The sequence below is a fragment of the Lagenorhynchus albirostris genome, chromosome 2 (genome assembly GCF_949774975.1).
Source record: "Lagenorhynchus albirostris chromosome 2, mLagAlb1.1, whole genome shotgun sequence".
NCBI lineage: Eukaryota > Metazoa > Chordata > Mammalia > Artiodactyla > Delphinidae > Lagenorhynchus > Lagenorhynchus albirostris.
Window position 1 is genome coordinate 143,414,051 of NC_083096.1, and position 22,984 is coordinate 143,437,034.

Below are 22,984 nucleotides of genomic sequence, written 5' to 3' on the forward strand. Positions count from 1 at the left end.
TTTCTTTCAAAGATTTTCTGAGCCACAAAGGCTGAGTGTCAAATCAGTGATCCTTCTGAACTCAACAGTATAACTGCCACCCTACAAATTCTCGCAGCAATACTTCAGAGGGTGGTACCCCTGCTTCTGAACTATTGCTGGCATGTAAACCCCTACGTCATTAGATAACAGATACAGGTCCACATCTCTTATCTGAGACTTTCAGATCAAATGTGTTTTGAAATTCACAATTTTTGAAAAGTAATATACATATAGTACATAAACTGTGTCACACCTGCAGTGGAGTCTGAAGTATTAAGCATTTAATTAATTTCACAATTCAGCAAACTACTATTTAGGTAGTACAACATATATTTACACTAAGTATGACAGAGATTATAAATAGCCACACAGTTCAAGACAGGCTTTACTTCCAAATGAGAATATAATAAATTTAGAAAAAAAACTTCTGGAATTCAGAGACTGAGGGATTTCAGAATTATGGGTAAAGGACTATAGACCTGTATTTTGATCTAGTGAAATCTTACATTGTAAAGTCCCAGGTCTCTCACTATTTCTTAAAAAGGACATTTTATCTTCAAGTCAGAATTTCAGGCCAGTAGAAAGAGAACCACTTTCACAGGGTTTAATTAAGCACAGCTATGATGGCAGGGATTGCGCATCCTTTCTAAGAAAAAGTTAAATATTAAATACTAACTAGTAGCCTAAGTGCTACAAATTACTTAAGGTATGTTAATATATATTGGACCTCAATGTATATTTCCTATGTTTGTTTAGTTTTTCAAATACTGCCCAAAATACTAAATAGTGATTAATGTTATTTCACAAAAAAGTGATTGAAAGAAATGATGGGGGTGTGTTAAACTCCAGGTGGTTTATGCTGTATATTAGTACTTCTCTCACCAAACTGTGCAGTGATAATCCATTATCATCATTCAACTCCACTTTCCTATTAAAAATTGCCAAGAATGTTTCTCCTTATTTGGAAAAGACTAAGTCAGGGCCCAAGATAATAAGATAATGGAAAGATGAACAGCAAGAAAAGCACTACGAAGATGGGAAAATTTGTACAATGCAAAATTTTTTTAACATCTTTATTGGAGTATAATTGCTTTACATTGTTGTGTTAGCTTCTGCTGTATAACAAAGTGAATCAGCTATACACATACATATATACCCATATCCCCTCCCTCTTGCATCTCCCTCCCACCCTCCCTATCTCACCCTGCTAGGTGGTCACAAAGCACCGAGCTGATGTCCCTGTGCTATGCAGCTGCTTCCCACTAGTTATCTCTTTTACATTTGGTGGTGTATATACGTCCATGCCACGCTCTCACTTCGTCCCAGCTTACCCTTCCCCCTCCCCGTGTCCTCAAGTCCATTCTCTACGTCTGCGTCTTTATTCCTGTCCTGCCCCTAGGTCCTTCAGAACCACTTTTTTTGTTGTTGTTAGATTCCATATATATGTGTTAGCATACGGTATATGTTTTTCTCTTTCTGACTTACTTCACTCTGTATGATAGACTCTAGGTCCATCCACCTCACTACAAATAACTCAACTTCGTTTCTTTTTATGGTTGAGTAATATTCCATTGTATACATGTGCCACATCTTCTTTATCCTTTCATCTGTTAATGGACACTTAGGTTGCTTCCATGTCCTGGCTATTGTAAACAGTACTGCAATGAACACTGCAGTACATGTCTCTTTTTGAATTATGGTTTTCTCAGGGTATATGCCCAGTAATGGGATTGCTGGGTCATATGGTAGTTCTATTGCTAGTTTTTAAAGGAACTTCCACACTGTTCTCCATAGTGGTTGTATCAATTTACATTCCCACCAACAGTGCAAGAGGGTTCCCTTTTCTCCACACCCTCTCCAGCATTTATTGTTTGTAGATTTTTTTGGTGAAATGTAAATTTTTTGTGTTGTTCTTGTATTGCCAGAACAATAGCCAGAACCATGGATTTTTGAAGTCTTAGTCCTAATTCTAAAATTCATCCTTCAGGTCCCAAATTAGAATGAGGCTATGCTCCAAAAGCTCCTTGTTCAAATTTAGGGTTTAGAACCCAGAACAAATTTTTGCAAAGAAACTGTTAAAAATGGTTCCCAGGTTAGCTAGGAAAAGCACTCAAAATACAGCATGTGAATATCAAAAGATATGGGGAAAGCTGTTATAAATTCAAACATTGCCTAAGAAATTATTTTCTTAAAGAATTTCTCTTAGATGTTGGTGCTCAAGGGAAAGCAGGATTATGAGCAAGAATAAGGAAGTAGGTCAAGAATTCAAGAACTATGCCAAAGGGCTTAAGAAACTTTCAAGGACTTGAGAAGTCAATGATCTGCAATAGACATACTTTACTTTTATAATCAAGAGGGAAAAAAACACTTTTTAAAAAGGCAATTTAAAAACACTCATTCTTTTTTTTTTTTACATCTTTATTGGAGTATAATTGCTTTACAATTCTGTGTTAGTTTCTGCTTTATAACAAAGTGAATCAGTTATATATATACATATGTTCCCATATCTCTTCCCTCTTGCATCTCCCTCCCTCCCACCCTCCCTATCCCACCCCTCCAGGTGGTCACAAAGCACCGAGATGATCTCCCTGTGCTATGCGGCTGCTTCCCACTAGCTATCTACCTTACGTTTGGTACTGTATATATGTCCATGCCACTCTCTCGCTTTGTCACAGCTTACCCTTCCCCCTCCCCATATCCTCAAGTCCATTCTCTAGTAGGTCTGTGTCTTTATTCCTGTCTTACCCCTAGGTTCTTCATGACATTTTTTTTTCTTAAATTCCTTATATATGTGTTAGCATACGGTATTTGTCTTTCTCTTTCTGACTTACTTCACTCTGTATGACAGACTCTAGGTCTATCCACCTCATTACAAACAGCTCAATTTCGTTTCTTTTTATGGCTGAGTAATATTCCATTGTATATATGTGCCACATCTTTATCCATTCATCCGATGATGGACACTTAGGTTGTTTCCATCTCCGGGCTATTGTAAATAGAGCTGCAATGAACATTTTGGTACATGACTCTTTTTGAATTATGGTTTTCTCAGGGTATATGCCCAGTAGTGGGATTCTTGGGTCATATGGTAGTTCTATTTGTAGTTAAAAACACTCATTCTGAACAGACTTGTGGTTGCCAAAAGGGAGAAGGGGTGGGGAAGGGATGGATTAGGAATTTTGGGTTAGAAGCTGCCAACTATTATATATAGAATACATAAACAACAAGGTCCTACTGTATAGCACAGGGAATTATATTCAATATCCTGTGATAAACCATAATGGAAAAGAATAAAAAAAGAATGTATATATATGTATATCTAAGTCACTTTGCTTTACAGCAGAAATTAATACAATACTGTAAATCAACTATAATTCAATCAAAAAATAAAAAAGGGGTTTCCCTGGTGGTGCAGTGGTTGACAGTCCGCCTGCCGATGCAGGGGACGTGGGTTCGTGCCCCGGTCCGGGAGGACCCCACGTGCCGCGCAGCGGCTGGGCCCGTGAGCCATGGTCACTGAGCCTGCGCGTCCGGAGCCTGTGCTCCGCGACGGGAGAGGCCACGGCGATGAGAGGCCCGCATACAGCAAAAAAAAAAAAATCAAAATTAAAAATTAAAAAAATAAAAATTAAAAAAATTTTAGAAAGAATAAAAACACTCATTCTTTATCAGGTCTAATTAACATGCAAGCACAGAACAGAATGGTGGGCTGGTCACAAAGGATATCATCACCTATCTGAAATTTACACTTCATCCTCTTCTGCGCGACTAAAATTTCAAAGTAGAATTAGCTTCAAGAATTTGCCACTACATTTCTGTGCTCACATTTTGTGAATTAAAAAAATCATCAATCAACAAATTCTAAGACTTAGTATCTGCTTCTCCTCCCCTTCTCTAGTAGGCTTTCGGTGAACTGGAATGGAAGAAGAGTCTTTTGTTTATCCTTGGCACTTCAAAGGGGATGATTTAAGTCCCTATCTTACAACTTAGATGTAAAAGGATTCAGTACTTTTTAATGATTAATCAATGCAGTTTGCACTTTAGAAGAGCCTCTGAAGAACATTTATTTCATTGTGATAATGATGTAAATTAGTTTTTACCTGTAAGCAGACTAGTGATAACTTGGGTTTATTTTCATTTTAAAATATCAATGTTAGCACAATTCAGGATCCGCAGACAGAAAGAACATTCTATCTGGAGTCGGAAGGCTTAATCACGTACAGAGAAACTACCGTGTGATCTCTTACGTCTCAATTTCTTCATGTGTAAAGGAAGTAAAAACTATTTCACACTATTGTTCATTCCATAAATATTTATTGAATACTCACTAAGTGCCAGGCACTGCTCTAGATACTAAAGACAAAATGATGAACATAAGTCTCTGTTGTCATGGAACAAAGACTTACATTCCAGAGGGAATGCTTACATTCCAGAGGGAAATAGACATAAACAAACAAACAAAATAATTTTAGCAGCTAACAAGAAATGCTATGAAAAAATAAAACAAGACCATTGTGCTAGTGACTGACAGTGAGGTCTACTTTAGATGGTTGTTAAGGAAAGACTTCTCTGAGCAGTGACGCCTAAATGAAGACCTGTACACCAACAAGGAATCAGCCATGGTACAGCCATGGGGTAATATCAGTTCCAGGAAGCCAGAAAATATATGCAAAGGCCTGAGGCAGGAACAAGTTTGAGGTGTTTTAGGAACACACAAAAAAAGCTAGAGTGGATAGAGAGTGGTGAGCAAAAGGTTTACTGTAGAAAGGTAAGTGGAGAAAGATCATAAAGCCATAAGTCATAGTAAAGAGTTTGGATTTTTTTCCTATAGTCTAATATTAGAGAATTTTAAGCAGGGGGAAAAACATGATCTTTTTTTTTTTTCATTTTTTTTAAAGATCACTTGGGCTGTTGATAGAAAATGGACTTTAGAGCACAAAAAGGAAACAAAGAGAACAGTTATGAGGTTTTTGCGATAGACCAAGTGAGACATTATGGTGATTTATATGCGATAGTGGTAGCAAGAAAAAATGGGAGAAGTTATGAGGCTTAATGAGGCAATGTATTTGACAATATTAGAAAATACCTATGACAATGATTAATATAGTAGAGGCTTGTGGCACACTGTATTTTCCAAAAATGGCCTATAATAGTATTTCTCATCCCACAAGCTCTTCTAGAACTTTGCCACTCCCTCATTAAGAAGTGGAGTCTTTTGGGGCTTCCCTGGTGGCGCAGTGGTTGAGAGTCTGCCTGCCAATGCAGGGGACACGGGTTCGAGCCCTGGTCTGGGAAGATCCCACATGCCGCGGAGCAACTAGGCCTGTGAGCCACAACTACTGAGCCTGCGCGTCTGAAGCCTGTGCTCCACAACAAGAGAGGCCGCGACAGTGAGAGGCCCGCGCACCACGATGAAGAGTGGCCCCCGCTCGCCGCAACTAGAGAAAGCCCTCGCACAGAAATGAAGACCCAACACAGCCAAAAATAAATAAATAAATTTATAAAAAAAAAAAAAAAAAAGAAGTGGAGTCTTTTGTTTGTGGGTGGGTCTTTGTAACTGCCTTAACCTAGCAGACTGGGTGGGACATAATACAAATTATTGTACATTCTCTTCCAGCATCACAAACAGCATGGGAATCTTAATCTCCCAAAGCCAGATGACTGAGATCTCATTACGTAAGGATGAAGGAAAAGTGATATCCTTTGTTCATTTTGCTACTTGAAGAAATGCAATACAAAATGGTACAACAAATTATATAGAAAACTTTTAATAAAATGCTCTTAGGTTGTAGGATATCATGTATAAAATGATTCCATTTGTACAAAATATACATAAATGTGTATATAAGCACAGAGTTGCTAGGAAAGCTATTCTCCAAAACACAGCTAGTAGGATTTCCGGTAGAACTTTCCTTCCTTCTACCTAATACAGTTTTCGCTATTGTTTCAATTTTTAAAAATTAAGATTATGTTGTCATCTCTTCAAGAACAATAAAACTATTTTTAAAGCTTTAAAATAAAGAGTAATGTCAAATTCTGCAGAGAGAGCGATATTAAAACTAAGGGTAAAAAGCACCCACTGGGTTTAGCAACAAAGCTATCATTGGAGACCTTTGCCAGGATTTTCAGTGAAATCTGGAGGTAAAAAGATTGCTGTAAGGTAAATGCAAGATGGATGAATAAAGACAGACAATGTAGAAGACTCTTCCAATAGGTTCACCTATCCTGAAGAAGAGAGGTTAGGATAGTATTTCCAGGGAGACACAGAATTAGCAGAGATATTTTTCAACTTGGGAGAGATACAGTCCATGTTAATTTGTTAATGAAAAAGCCAGTAGATCCTAAAATTCATATAGAAATTCAAGGAAACCAGAATAGCCAAAACATCTTGAAAAAGAACAAAGCTAAAGTCCTTACACTTCCCAATTTCAAAACTTACTACAAAGCTACAGTAATTGAAATAGTGTGACACTGGCATAAGAATAGACATAAAGATCCATGGAATAGAACTGAGAGTCCAGAAATAAGTCTTCACATGGTTTATGGTTAACTGATTTTCAACAAGAGTGTCAAGACAATTCAATGGAGAAAAAATAGTGTTTTCAATATATGGTGCTAGAATAACTGGTTACCCACATGCAAAAGAATAATAAAAATAATAAAGAATATAAAGTTTTTTAAAAATAATGTGACCCTTAGCTCACACCATATACAAAAATTAATTCAAAATGGATCAAAGATCTAAATGCAAGAGCTAAAACTAAAAAACTCTTAGAAGAAAACTAGGGAATAAAACTTTGTGACCTTAGATTAAGCAATGGTTTTCCAGATATACCACCAAAAGCACAAGCAACAAAAGATAAATTAGAGTCAAATTAAAAAATTTTTGTGCTTCAAAGGACACTATCAAGAAAGTAAAAAGACAACCCACAGAAAGGGAGAAAATATTTGAAAATCAGGTATCTCATAAGGGACTTGTACCTAGAATATATAAAAAATTCTTACAACAAAGACAACCCAATTTAAAAATGGGCAAAGGACCCAAATAGATATTTCTCTTAATAAGATTTACAAACAGCCATTAAGCACACAAAAAGATGCTCAACATCAATAGTCACCAGGGAAACACAAATCAAAATATAGTAAGATACTACTTCACACCCACTAGGATGGCTATAATCAAAATGACAGACAATAACAAATTGTTGGCAAGGATGCAGAGCAACTGGAACCCTTATACCCCTAGTGGGAATGTAAAAAGGTGCAGCTGCTTTGGAAAACAGTCTGGCAGTTCCTCAAAAAGTTAAACAGAGTTACCGTATGACCTGGCAATTCCACTCCTAGATATATATCCAAGAAAAATGAAATATATTTGGAGATATATATCCAAATATATATCCACTCCTAGATATATATCCAAGAAAAATGAAAACATATGTCCACACCAAAACTTATGTACACAAGCGTTCACAGTATCATTAATCATAATACCCAAAATGTGGAAACAACTGAAATGTTCATCAGCTAATGAACGAATAAATAAAATGTGCAATATACATATAACAGAACATGCAGCAATAAAAAGCACTGATATATGCTACAATATGGATGGACCTTGAAAACACCATGTTAAATGAAAGAAGCCATATTAGAATTATTTAAAGAATACTTTAATAATATGATTCTATTTATATGAAATGTCCAAAAGAGGCAAATCTACAGAGACTGAAAGTAGATTAGTGGTTGCCTAGGGCTAGGGGTGAAATACTGGAAGTGACTGTTAATAGAAATAGGGTTTCTTTTAGGGGTAATGAAAATTTTCTAAAATTGATTGTGGATATGGTTATACACTTCTGTGAATAAACTAAAAATAAAAAGCTCATTGAACTGTATCTTTCAAAGAGATGGTATATGTATTAATATCTCAATAAAAAATGAAAAGCACCAGGCAACCTAAAAATTTACTAAAATTTTCCATATGAAATTGTTACAACTATGATGTTTAGTTGTTATACGGCAAAATAAATATTCTTAAAATAAACAACAAAAGTCTGTACATAGAAAGGAAGAAGTTGAAGACATACAGGAGAGAGGGAGGAAAGCAGAAAAAGGAGAAAATCTATAGACTGAGATCCTCAAAAAATGTGTGAGCAGATGAAATCCAGAACACCCAAGGATTACCTCTTCCATCATGACAAAGAAGGATAGGCAGGAAAGTAAGTATACCAACAGGTGGGAGTACGAGCAGTTGAGAGTGTTTCCACCAAATGGACTCTATTGTCTCTGGGAAGCATGGCATCTTCTACAAGTGATGGAGGAAAGAGGAGGATTGAGAGAGACTGTAGAGATAGTTGCCAGAGTGACAAACCAAATATTCACCCAATATTTTATTTGCCCATCTGTGCCATAAGAGTAATGCTAAAATAAATTAAATTAAATAAGTGGACAATCTTAGGATGAAAGCTTAATGTGAAGAAAACTCTGGGACACAGAATATCAACTTTCATAATAATCTTTGTCATGTGAATGGGAAAAAATTAATTATGAATACCTCAAAATACTTTCCTTGAATATGATTCCATTTATATGATTCCATGTATCATGTAAACTTAACTTTTGCAAAAAAACTCTCCAGAAAGTGGGCATAGAGGGAACCTACCTCAACATAATAAAGGCCATATACGACAAACCCACAGCAAACATCATTCTCAATGGTGAAAAACTGAAAGCATTTCGTCTAAGATCAGGAACAAGACAAGGATGTCCACTCTCACCACTATTATTCAACATAGTTTTGGAAGTCCTAGCTACGGCAATCAGAGAAGAAAAAGAAATAAAAGGAATACAAATTGGAAAAGAAGTAAAACTGTCACTGCTTGCAGGTGACATACTATACACAGAGAATCCTAAAAATGCCACCAGAAAACTACTAGAGCTAATCAATGAATTTGGTAAAGTTTCAGGAAACAAAATTAATGCACAGAAATCTCTTGCATTCCTATACACTAATGAGGAAAAATCTGAAAGAGAAATTAAGGAAACACTCCCATTTACCACTGCAACAAAAAGAATAAAATACCTAGGAATAAACCTACCTAGGGATACAAAAGACCTGTATGCAGCGAACTATAAGACACTGATGAAAGAAATTAAAGATGATACAAACAGATGGAGAGATATACCATGTTCTTGGATTGGAAGAATCAATATCGTGAAAATGACTATACTACCCAAAGCAATCTACAGATTCAATGCAATCCCTATCAAATTACCAATGGCATTTTTTATGGAACTAGAACAAAAAGTCTTAAAATTTGTATGGAGACACAAAAGACCCCGAATAGTCAAAGCAGTCTGGAGGGAAAAAAACGGAGCTGGAGGAATCAGACTCCTTGACTGACGAGAGTATTCAAGGAAAGTAAAAGATATAAAATTTCCATATACTTCTTCCCACTGGTTCTACTTACCCTCTTAGGAGGCTTCTTTCTTTTCTTTTCAGGGCATTTAGATTAGATACAATTTTTCTTCTGTTCCTTTTACAATTCTAAAACTACTATATTAAGATTTGGATTATTACTATGTACCATGTAAGCTTAATAAAAATCATATTTGATATATTCAAAAACAGTTTATTTAGAAAAGTATAAATTCACTTTTAATTGTTTGATGTGAGTGGTGCTGATATCTTTCTAGGAGAATCTGAGACTCCCTCCTTTACATCTTTGCAAGAGAAACACATATACTTAAGCTCTTCAAAAACCTAAAATCCAAGAATTAGATGACAGATTTCTTTTTTAATCACCTTCCAGACATTGCTAAGGATTGCCAAATAACATTTAAATGTGTTTAGGTTACCAATGGTTTTGAAATTCAAAGTCACTATGAGTCTGTTTCAGTCAGCATGTAACAGCAAAGAACATATTATTTCTCTAATGATTCCTTTTACAAAGACTACCTTGACTGGCCCTGATAACTTACTAACTCACTATTTCTAACATTCTCTCCAAAGTGTTATAAAAACAATACAAATCAAGAAATAGTGTTAAATATTTATGGGTAATGACTAAACAAATCATATTTTATAATCTCAACTAGTTCCTTATACAACCTGATTAATCTTCAACATGTCCCTAGTTATTCCTTTTTCCAGTTCCCATGGCCATTGATCTAAATGTTTACTACATTCCTTAAATCTTGACTCTACTCTCATTTTTAACATGGACCCTGCTTCCCATCCCTACAACATTTAAGCATACTCCTACCTTAGAAACCCCTTCCCCTCAATTCCATATTCTTCTCTGCCTCTTTCACAATGAAACATCTTGAGTAATCTACACTCATTTTCTCCACTTCTTACCTCCTATTTAGTCTTCAAACCACTCTAATCTGGCTTCCACATCCACGACTCCATGGAAACTTCTCTCTTTGAGGGTGTCAGTGATGTTCAAATTGATCAATCCAATGGATATTTTTAAGATTTCATCTATTCAATTCTCTCAATAGTATTCAAGGCAACTCACTATTCCCACCTTGACTGCCACATTCTTCTGGTTTTTCTCTGATACCTCTGGCTGTCCCTTTTCACTCTCCTGTGCAGGCTCTTTTCTCTGCCAATCCCTTAAATATGATTGTGATGGCTTAAAATCCCTCCACAAATTCTTTGACACTCCTTTCAAAAGGTAGAGCCTAATTCTCCTGCCCATGACTAAAATTCCCATCCCCATGAGCATATGAGCTGAACTTAATGATTCGTTTCTAATGAACAGAATAAGTCAGAAGTGATGTCCTCAGACCAGGTCATACTAAGCACTTTGGCTTCCTCCTGGCTCTCACTTGGATTACTCCTTCTGAGTGAAGCCAGATGCTCTATCATGATGACACTCATGTAGCCTAACGGAGAGGTTGGCTGGTGAGGAACTGAGGCCACCTTCCAACAGCCAGCAAGAAACTAAGGCTTTCTGCCAACAGTCGTGATTGTGAGTCATCTTGGAAGCAAATTCTCCAACTCCAGTCAAGCCTTTCAGGTGACTGCAAACCTAGCCAATGTCTTGACTGTAACTTCATGAGAGACTCTGAGGCAGAACCACCTAGCTAAGTCACTCCCAAAGTTCTGAGCCACAGAAACTATGCAATAATAAATATTTGTTTTAAGTGGCTAAAATTGTGGGTAATTTGTTACAACGCAATAGATATCTAATCCAACGGTGTTTCTCAGTGTTCTATTCAAAGCTCTCTATTATTCCCACTCACTCTCTCAACTCTCCATTTGTGTAAAGCTAATATTTACCTGTAACCCAGATTTTTTCCTAAGTTCCAGACTACACAATATCTTTACATCAATTTCAACATGCCCCAAAGCAACCACCTTTCTCACCTCAACCTATACTTCTTATCCTTCCTATCATCATTCATCAAAGGAAATCTAAAATCCTGGATTTCATCAGACTCCTCCTCCCCTTTCACTCACATCCAATCAATCACTGAAATCCTGTCAATATGACTTCATTATTTTTCTGTAACCATAGTATTCTTTAAAGAATACAAATCTTACCTGAAGCTACTGATCAATTTTAAAACTCAGAGAGGCAACCAGACATCATGTGCCACTTGATGTACAGGTTTCCCCTGCTACCTGAAAGTACAGTGTTCCTATGAAACCTTCCTGAAATGGCATAAAGCAAAGAAGCAATAACCTTAGGACACATCTTTCTAACGGATGCACAAAATAAAACCAAGGTAAAGCAAAGATGCTCACAGACACAGTTCAAAGCTATGGCAGTTTGATGCTGTGTAGTTCCCAGGGACAGAGATTACTGGCGCCACTCTTGCTGCTTGGGGTACCACTGCCTCTATAACAGCTCACTGCAAAAAAAAACCTCTGAATGCTATTTTTGCTTTTCACCTATTTTCCATAAAAGCAAAAATCCTCTTCGGATTTCTTCTGGTTAGCAAAAACAGGTAATAATATAGGTCTTTCCTCAAAGTGAAGTGGGGTAAAGCAAGCTCTCAAAAAGCGGGAGATACCTGTAATATGTTCCACCTACAAAGTATTCCTGCCCAAAGGAAAAAAAAAAGTTAAGCTTCTAGCTCTAATTATAAGTTTATAGGAAACACGGAGGACAAAGGAACATGTATAAACATACCACAAGAATATTATCAGCAAAATTCAGAATGTAGAAAATTTACAGAATAATTTGCTGTCTTCAATCAATGAATGGCAGGACTTCCCTGGTGGCACAGTGGTTAAGAATCCGCCTGCTAATGCAGGGGTCATGGGTTCAAGCCCTGGTCCGGGAAGATCCCACATGCCACGGAGCAACTAAGCCCGTGCACCACAACTACTGAGCCTGAGCTCTAGAGCCCGCAAGCCACAACTACTGAGCCCACGCATCACAACTACTGAAGCCCACATGCCCTAGAGCCTGCGCGCCGCAACTTCTGGGCCTGAGTTCCACAGCTACTGAGCCCACGTGCTGCTACTGAAGCCTGCGCACCTACAGCCCGGCTCTGTAACAAAAGAAACCACCGTAATGAGAGGCCCAAGCACCACACAAAGAGTAGCGTCTGCTTGCCGCAACTAGGGAAAGCCTGTGTGCAGCAATTAAGACCCAATGCAGCCAAAAAAAATTTTTTAATTGAAAAAAAAGCAAATGAATGACAAAGAAAAAAAGAGGGAAGGAAGACCTATAGAGTAAAAGAGACTCAGTTTTATATGTGGATCTTATTTGGAATCCTGACTCAAATAAACCAACTGGTGAGGGAGAGGCATTTGAGAAAAAAATCAAGGAAATTAAACACTGACTGGATAGTTGAAAATATTAATAAATTATTATTATTATTTAGTTGTAATAATGGTATTGTGATAACATTTTTTAAGAGAGAAACCTTAACATTTAGTAATACATACTGAAATATTCACAAATGAAATAATGAGTTCTGGGATCTGCTTTAAAGTAATCCAGTGGGCTAGGAAGGAGCTATTGGGAGGATTAATAAGACAAGGTTGGCCATATGTTGACATTGTACAAGCTGGATGACAGGAATTCATTTTACTATCCTCTTCTGTGTATGTTTGAAAGAAATTTTCTATAATAAAAGTTTTTTCTATAACAAAAAGTGCTTACAACACTTAAATGACTTTCCACTGCCCTGGCAGGGTAAAGTTCAAATTCCTTAGCATGGTTGATCAAGAAAGCCTTTCATTATTGGGCCCCTGCTTCTCTCTCCAGCTCCTCTCACCATTGTCCACCACACAGCCCAAACTCCAGGACTAATGAACTCCTTACTCTTGTCTCCTCGAAAAACATTTATTCCCTCTATCTCAAGCACTTTTCTCTCTCTGCTCACATGGCTAATCTCTATTCACCATTCAGGTAACAGCAAACCTACTTCTTCTAGGAAACCTTTTCTGACCCTCCAAGACAGAGTCAAGTTACCCACCTCTGCACCTCCCCAAATCCTATGCTTCCCTTATCACAGCTCTTACCTGATGTACACAGCAGTAGACTCTAGGTATCACGAGACTATGGACTATATCCATCTTATTTACTATTTTAACCCTTCTTCTTAGCATAGTGCCTGGCACACAGTACATAATCAATAAACATTTGATAAATTTACAAAAGGCACGACCTCCATTAACTTTCTAACCTTCCAACTCCTCACATATCTATATCTCACATAATCTATATCACGCATCCATGTCTCCCTCAATTTTCTTTCCTTTCTTGTCTTCCTTTGTGATCATGATTCACCTAAACGGTTGGCTGTCCACACAGTGTTCCCAAATTTATATCCTTAGCCCTCTCTGGGCATCTCACCTAATAAAAATTCAACAAATTCTGTGCTATAATCTAACAGATCTTCATCTCCAGGCCTGACCTATGGCTCCAAATACCTTCTGGACTCAATCTCCTGTTATCTCCCTACACACCTTTACACTGAAGCTGCTCAGAAATTCTCAATATCTTAATGCATTTTATGTTCTCAAGTTTCCCAATTTGTACATATTTCCCACTGCCTGAAATGCCCTTCTTCTCTTCTACCTTTAAGTCTCGGCTCAAATGTCTCTCTAGCCTTTTTTAGGCAATGTGCCCACAGCAGTCTACTCTTACTTCTATTGTAGAATTTACCATATTGTTTTGAAATTATGCTTAGCTGTCTGCTCTGCTAGATTGTGAGTTCCTAGATGGAAGGGACTCTCTCCTTCATGCTTGTACCTCCAACGTATATAGTAAAGTGCCTATTAAAAAGTCCCAGATAAATGCTTGCTGAATGAATAATTGTTTTTAATAATTAAAAGACTGAGCTTGAGCTGAAAAGATTGCCTAATTCTACTTTTCTAAAGAAGGTAATCAGTTTCTCTGTTCCTGTATTGGTCAGAATAATATACAAAACTCTTTTGCAAAAACTGAAAATTTATGTATTATGAAAATAAAAGAAATGTAAAGTAAAAAGACCATCCATTCCCAGAAGATAGGTTTGGGTCTGGGCCCAGGTCCAGAAGAGAAGATCCAGGCTAAGGTGAGGTTTGGGTGAATCTATTTAGTTCACAGCAATTCCTGTGATCCTTTCCAACCCTGAGATTATCCCAATATCAATTCTTGGTACAGGCTGACTCTAAAACAAGGCCAATTTAGTTTAGTCCAGGGTTTTCATGGCCACCCTAGAATAGGCCTGCAACCACAGAGCCAGACCAGAGCCCGAGTGATTTGGGAAACAAGGAATAGAGTAACTTGCTATTTACTGCTCTGGTTAAAATGTTGTGCAACTAATTCAGATACTCCTCCTAGAAGATGCAGATCCAAGTTAACAGCCACATGCAAATCATTAAGATGTACCTTCATCCTTCCAAATCCTAATGTACTGAAACAATGTCCAAGTGTACAGAATTCATCGCCAACATTCAATGTTTCCTATTTTCTCTTTAGATGAATACTTATCCTTTTCCCATGTCTTTTTCTTTTTCCCCCCGTACGCGGGCCTCTCACTGTTGTGGCCTCTCCCGCTGCAGAGCTCAGGCTCCGGACGCGCAGGTCCAGCGGCCACGGCTCACGGGCCCAGACGCTCCGCGGCATGTGGGATCCTCCCAGACCAGGGCACGAACCCGTGTCCCCTGCATCGGCAGGCAGACTCTCAACCACTGCGCCACCAGGGAAGCCCCTTTTCCCATCTTTACTGGACCTCCTCTAATTTGGGATTGAGTATCATTTTATTTTCACAAGATCATTTTATTTTACAGTATTTCTCCGTGGTTTAGCTGCTGGCAAATACTTTAACACCAAAGAACAAGAAAAAAAGCTTCTAAATATCCATTAGTGAGAAATATGATACCTCCTTCTGCTGGCAGGGATGATGTTTTTATAGTCTAATCTCAGAAGGGAGGATAAGTAATGGGGTGGGGGAAGGTGGCAGGGAAGAAGTATAATTTAAAAAACCGTATTTAGCCAGTAAGACAAGGAGAGATTTGTCGAGATATTCAGAAAGTAAAAGGGCAAGGAGGCAGAAAAAGGATATGACAAAGGAAGAAAAACAGGAAAAAAAGAAGATTCTGTCTGCGCTAGGAGTTCCCAAGAACCCCAGCTTGGGGCCTCTCCAGTGTGACCCTAGATTCAGACCCACACAAAGTTGGGATTTGTAGAGTAACTTCATTCCATAGTGCCACTCACTGAAATTACTCTACCTTGAATAGGCTGGAAAGGTTCAAAAGGATTTTCTGATTATCACTTCTACTGAAACCCAATATTACTCTTCATTTATCTGAACTATGGGATTTCATAATTCCAGAGTTTTCAGGATACAGTGTTCATTTGCCTCTCTTTCATGGCTACCTAAAGATAATCTTGAACAATGTATTTAAACTTCATTCAGGTTTGGTCTTTTTTTTTCCCTTTAAAAATTATGTAAAGAAAGGAAGTTGATGTTGAAAGTTATACTTGTTACTCCTGCAGGCTTGTCTTTAGTAACTCAAAGATTGCATTTTTCTCCTTCCTGTAGTGAAAGTGAAGTGTAATGGAAAAAGTAAAAAAGCCAGTTATTTAGAACCCTGATAACACTGCTTACTGCTAGCTCTGTGATCTTGAGCAAACTGCTTAAAAGCCAGGAGCCTCAGATTCCAAAACTGTAAAATGGGGATAATGAATACCTACCCTGCAGAATTATCGTGAGTAAAATGAATTAAGGGAACCACTAGACTAGAAGATAAGCTCCACAGAAAAGGAATGATGAATATATTGATCTCTGTTGATTCTTGCTCACGTGCACACGCGTGTGCACACACACCCACACACCCCTAGCCTAAAGCAATAACAATTAACATGTAGTAGGCGCTCAATAAATGTTTAAATTAACGAAAAAATACTAGCGTCCCCATTTCTCTCATTGACATTAACCCTCCTTCCATAATCAGAATTTTTTTTCCTTCTGTCTTCTATTATTTTCCAAAGTCTTCAGGACATTCTATTTTGTTCTTTTAAGAGGCTTCTTTCCTCTCATTGGCTATTATTAACTAGACCATTAACCATTCAGAGACAGTACTTTTGGAAGTAATTTCTCTAATTCCACCCACCTTCCATTTCTAATGCGTCGGGGGTGGAGGGATAGTCAGAACACAAGATTCATAGCAATTCATGGACCTTCCCACGGCCACTGATTCGTGTTTAACGACACTGAAGCCCTTAACTCGGCCCTTCCCGGAATATAACTTTCAGGAGACATCGCACTATCCAGTCTCTCTTCGCTAACAAGAGAGTCCTGTGTAGGAAATCCTCCGCTCTCAAAAGTTAAGGCGTCGGTCACGCTCGCCTCCCGCGGAATGGAGGCGGGAGTCCTGTGAAGAGACGCTCAACTTGGGCAGACCTGCGAAGGCAAGTCACTTCAGGACCCGGCCAAGCTCATCAGACCACTGCTCTAAGAAAGCAGCGCTCCTCAATCCCTGGAGGGAAGGTAAGGGGCGCGGCCGTTTACAGGGCCTGGGGGGACAGTACCAAATCCATGATTAACAAGGGGAAACCGCACGTACCGCGCGACCGAACCCCTCAAACCACGACCACAACCACCCACCCACCTACAACAGCACCCCACTCCACCCCCCCAACAAACACCCGACCCTAAGAAACACGGCTCGCCCCCAGCCCATAAATCATAAAGCCGGTGCCCGCTTATTGGCTGAGCCAGCATCTCTTTCACCCTCATTGGCTATTGGGGACGTAAAACCCTCCCCCACGAGGGAGCCCTCCCGTACGGCTGCACCCCCAAGCCTAGCAACCTCTTCCCAGCTACCAAAACGCCAGGTCCCCACCTCCACCCAGGGATCGCGACCCCCGAGGCGCTCGGGGCTTTGCCTCCGAGGACTTACTGTGTAATAGGAGAGCAGCCCTGCATTGTAGTCCAGCACGAACCAACGGTACTGCCAGCCCTTCATTACGTTAGTCCATTTACTCAGCGGCCCTTCCATGATGGACGCCATCTTGGGAGCCGCCAATGACAACAAATTGCCTGACGTCAATCGCCTATAAGGCATTCGGCACGCGGTGGGCGTGGCCGTCGCGGGCAGGGGCGGGGCCAGGGCGGGGCCAGCGGCTCCTTCTCGCCCTGGTGGACTCGCTGACCCCTGGCCCCAGCTATCAAACACAAAAAACGATTTAAAAAAAAAAAAAAGATTTTTTGGGGAGCCTGTTGTGTGTAGGACTCCATACCTGAGATGTGAAGAACTCAAGCATGAATACTGCTGTTAAGATTGTTTATTAACATAATTTTACTGCCCATGATGATACCTTACACATCCAAAAGATTTCACATCTGATATTCATTTAAGCAATCATTTCACAAACCCATTCATTTAATAAATACTTTTGGGGGGCTTCCCTGGTGGCGCAGTGGTTGACGGTCCGCCTGCCGATGCAGGGGACACAGGTTTGTGCCCCGGTCCGGGAAGATCCCACATGCCACGGAGCGGCTGGGCCCGTGAGCCATGGCCACCGAGCCTGCGCGTCCGGAGCCTGGGCTCCGCAACGGGAGAGGCCACAACAGTGAGAGGCCCGCGTACCGCAAAATAAATAAATAAAATAAAATAAAACAAATACTTTTTGTTTTGTACTAGATACTCTTAGGCTTTAGGGATTCAGCAGAGACTTCATGATGCGAACAGGAAATAAATAGTAAATTATACAGTATGTTACAATTTGGTAATTTGGAGAAAAATTAAGCAAGGAAAGAAGCAGAGAGTAGGGGCTACAATTTTAAGTTCCCAAACAGAGAAGACCTGAATGAGAAAGTAACTTTTGAGCAAAGACCTAAAGAAAGGGAAGGAGGGAGGCTGGCAAAGGAACAGCAGATTGTTCATTGTGAGTGGAGCAGCGAGCAAGGAGAAAGTAGTTGGAGATAAGGTCAGAAAGTAAGGGGAAATCATATAGAGCCTATAAGGACAATGGAAGTATTGTCCTACATATTGAGACAATGTCTGAGGTCCTGGGAATGCAACGCTGAAGGAGACAGAAAGGTTCCTTGCTAAGAGCTTAAATTCAGTGATGGAAAGCAGACACTAAACAAGTAAACAAGAAAAATATCTAATAGTGATGAATGCCTTGCAGAGAATTTAAGCTGGGGTAATAGGGAGCCAATGGGTAGCTACTTTATATTAGGTGGCTGTGAGTGGTGCCTCAGGAAATGGCATTTAAATTAAGATGTGAAGGGTAAGAAAAAGGGAACTAAGAAGCAGGGCATTAGCTAAAAGTGGCTGTGAGATCAAGGGAGAGGTTTTCTTTGTCTTTAATTTTTTAATTTTTAATTTTTTGCACTTAAAAGTATTTTGTATATTCAGGTACTGTGCTGTGAATCCCTCCTCTTTGCTGATAACAGAAGCTCTAGGAGAAAGAATATCACTGAGGGAGCTAAACAGAGAACTTACTTGCTAGCTAATCAAATTGGATGAAGAGCTAAAGTAAGATCAAATTTATTATGCTTGATCTGCTTGATATCTTTTTTCTCAGTTTTATTGAGATATAATTGACATATAACATTGTGTACATTTAAGATATACATGACTTGATATATATGTATATTGTGAAATGATTACCATACTACATTTAGTTAACATCCATCACCCCACCCCATAATTTTTTTTCATGTGATGAGAACTTTTAAGATCTACTCTCTTAGCAACTCTCAAATATACAATACAGTATAGTTAACTATAGTCACCATGCTTTACACTACATTCCCAGAACTTATATATCTCATAACCAGAATTTTTAATCTTTTGACCAACTTTTAGTTTGATGTAGTCCCACTTGTTTATTTTTGCTTTTGCTGCTTTGTGCTTTAAGTGTCATGTCCAAAGAAATCATTGACCAGACCTATTTCAAGAAGCTTTCCCCTGTTTTCTTCTAGAAGTTTTATGGTTTCAGGTCTTACAATTAAGTCTTTAATCCATTTTGAGTTAATTGTTGTGAGTGGTTTAAAATAAGGGTCTAGTTTTATTCTTCTTCATATGAATTTTCCCAGCACCATTTATTGCAAAGACTACCTTTCCCCCACTGAATGAGCCTTCTTGGCTCCCATGTCAAATATTAGTTGACTGTATATGCATGGGTTTATTTCTGGGCTCTTGATTCTGTTCCACTGATCTATATATGTTTTTAATGGCAGTGTCATACTGTTTTGATTACTATATCTTTGTAATATAGTTTGAAATCAGAAAGTGGGATGCCTCCAGCTATGTTATTCTTTCTCAGGATTGCTTTAGCTAAGCAGACTCTTTTGTGGTTCCAAATGAATTTCAGGATTTTTTTTTTCTATTTCAGTAAAAAATGCCACTGGAATCTTGAGAGAGATTGCATTGAATCTATAAGTGGCTTTGGGTAATACGAACATTTTAACAATATTAATTCTTCCAGTTCATGAACATGAAATAGCTTTCCATTTATCTGTGCCTTCTTCAATTTCTTTCATTAATATTTTATAGTTTGCCGTGTACCGATCTTTCACCTCCTTGGTTAGATTTATTCCTAAATATTTTATTGTTTTTTGTTTCTGTTGAAACTGTGTCCCATAGGGTTAACAGAAGCTGGAGCCTAAACAGAAATCCTTGATTGTATCTTACAGAACAGCAGATAAGGAAACAACTTGTTAGTAACCCCACTGTTTGTAACCTGCCTTTACTGATTAAGTCTGCTGTCAGTTTGTTTGATTTTTTTTTTCCTTTCTCTAACTGCATACCCTCCAAGCTTCACATAGCCTAGGTAATATATCACTGTACTTCTTAGCCATACCTACAGATAACCTTCTGACATATGGGTCACTACAATAACAGGAGCTTAAGTTGTTTTCCAGAAATTTGGAGTCAGCTCCTGCCCAGTTCAGACTGGCTAAGACTAGTGGGGACCACTGACCCTAAAATTGGGCCTGCTCAGAACACTGAATACCTCACCTTTTCCCTACCTCCAATCACATTTCCCCACACTGAAAACCACCCTGCTTCTTTATCCCATAAATATCACAGGCCTGTCACCCTTGGGGAGACAGGTCTGAAATTTGTTCTCCTGACTCTTCGCTTGGCTTTCTCCTGAATAAACCCTTTCTGTACTGCAAAGCTCCATGTCTCAGTTTGGCTTCCTGCAGGTCGGGCAAACAAACTTGGTTTGATAATGCTATTGTAAATGGGATTGTCATTTTTACGTGTTTTTTTTCAGATAATTTATTGTTAGTGTATGGAAACACTACTGATTTTTGTATATTGATTGTATCCTATAACTTTACTGAATTTGGCAATTAGATCTAACTTTATTTTGTGAAGTCTTTAGGATTTTTTGTATATAAAATCATGTCATCTGCAAATGGAGAAAATTTTACTTCTTCCTTTCTGATTTGGATGCCTTTTATTTCTTTTTCTTGCCCGATTTCTCTGGCAAGGACTTCCAGTACTATGTTGAATAGGAGTGGTGAGAGTGCACACCCTTGTCTTGTTCCTGATCTTTGAGTAAAAACTTTCAAGCTTTTACCATTTAGTATGATGTTAGCTGTGGGTTTGTCATACATGGCCTTTATGACATTGCAGTATATTCCTTCCATACCGAATTTGTTGAGAGTTTTAATCATGAATGAATGTTGAACTTTGCCAAATGCTTTTTCTACATTTATTGTGATGATCATATAATTTTTACTTTTCATTTTATTAATGTGATGTGTCATGTTTATTAATTTGCTTGTTGAACCATCCTTGCACCCCCAAAATGAATCTCACTTAATTGCTGTGTATGATTGTTTTGATGTGCGGTTGAATTTGATCTGCTAGTATCTTGTTGAGAATTTTTGCTTCTATATTCAGAGGGCTATTGGCCTAAAGTTTGTTTGTTTGTTTGTTTTCATGTAGTGTCTGTGTCTGGCTTTGATATCAAGATAGTGCTGGCCTTGTAAAATGAGTCTTGGAGTGTTCCCTTCTGTTCGGTTTTTTTGAAGGGTTGAGAAGGATTGGCATTAATTTTTCTTTGAATGTTTGGTGAAATTCACCAGTAAAAACAGGAGCTATACTTCATCCGTAGTAATAAGTATGGGAGAGCAGTGAGTATGGGTTCAAATGCCATGGATTGGTAGTTTGGTGGTAGAGAAATAAATAAGCTTCTATCTGCTTTTAGTTGAGGAGAGGCTCAAAGCTTAGTGGTAGGAATGTGGACTCTAATGCCACAGTACCTAGGTTTGAATCCTCAGGCCCATTAGTTAGTAGCTATATGATATTAGGCAAGTTTTCTAACTTCTCTGTGCCTCAGTTTCTCCATCTTTAAAATGTTGATAATAAAAAGTTGTCTTCAGGATTAAATGAGCTCACACATGTAAAGACCTTAGAACAGTACCTGGTAGATACTGAACGCTCAATATATGTTAGTTTTTAGAATTTTCTGAAGAAAATGTGGCATGAAAAAAGAGGGGATGGTTTGAAAGTGTCATTTCAAAGAGTGAGAAAACAATAGAAGTGGAGTAGGATTGCTGGGCAGTGTTGCATACCTATTTAAGATTTATGGTCATGGGGACTTCCCTGGTGGTCCAGTGGGTGAGAATTTGTGCTCCCAATGCAGGGAGCCTGAGTTCAATCCCTGCTTGGGGAACTAGATCCCACATGCATGCTGCAACTAAGTGTCTGATGCTGCAACTAAGGAGTCCTCATGACGCAATGAAGATCACGTGTGCTGCAACTAAGACCTGGCACAGCCAAAATAAATAAATAAATAAATAAATATTTTTAAAAAAGATTTATGATCATGAATTTAAAGTGAGACCAGTCAACAGGGATATCAGCTTTTCTTCAGCAATGTCATGCTGTTCAGGAGTAAGCTCAGAGTATGTAGAGAGCTGGATTTATCCAAGTGAGCAAAGTGAAGGGAGAGGACAATTAAGTTCATAGTGATATCCAGGGGTGTGATTATGATTATGTACTATGAAACCTAGTTTAGGTAAGGAAGGAAGTGAGAACAGGAGGATGAGTTACCCTGGCTCTGCTATTTTGGCTGTGGGGTCTTAGGTAAGCCTTTGTAGGACTGAAATTCCTCTTCTGTAAGCATAAGGTAATCATCTCTATCTAATTTAAGTAGTAAATAAGAATATATCTGAAGGGGATAGCAGCCAATAAAAACTACCTTCCAGTTTCCCCCTTCCTTCCTTTTCTTTGGGATAGCCTCTTTCTTAGATTTTACAGTTCAACGGTTTGTTGAAAACAAGGCACATGTTTAGCACCTTCAAGAAAGCTAAAGATGAAGAGATACAGTTCCTATCCAGTAGCTAACCAAGGGCATGAAACATTCATGCAACCAAGTGTAATACAAAGCTACTCTCTTTTCCTTTTGGATATATATATTTTTTCTCACTAATTCCACCATTTATTATCTACCTTGTGTCAGGGACTGTGCCTTGAACTGTGCCAGGAGTGTTATATATCTTATCACATTTAATCATCACAATAACCCTATGAATG

General features: G+C 38.5%; 1 protein-coding gene across 4 annotated transcripts in view; it reads right to left on the minus strand.

Moving 5' to 3' along the window:
* The window catches only part of OSBPL9 (oxysterol binding protein like 9), a 167,186-nt gene extending 149,644 nt beyond the window's left edge, over positions 1 to 17,542 (minus strand). For 2 of the 4 annotated variants that reach the window (XM_060140092.1, XM_060140089.1), the window contains exon 1: positions 17,378 to 17,542. In XM_060140092.1, the coding sequence (XP_059996075.1) occupies positions 17,378 to 17,542 (165 nt within the window). The remainder of the gene's footprint in view (positions 1 to 17,377) is intronic. The other 2 variants (XM_060140090.1, XM_060140088.1) reach the window with 1 other exon arrangement.
* Between the last annotated feature and the right edge of the window lie 5,442 nt (positions 17,543 to 22,984).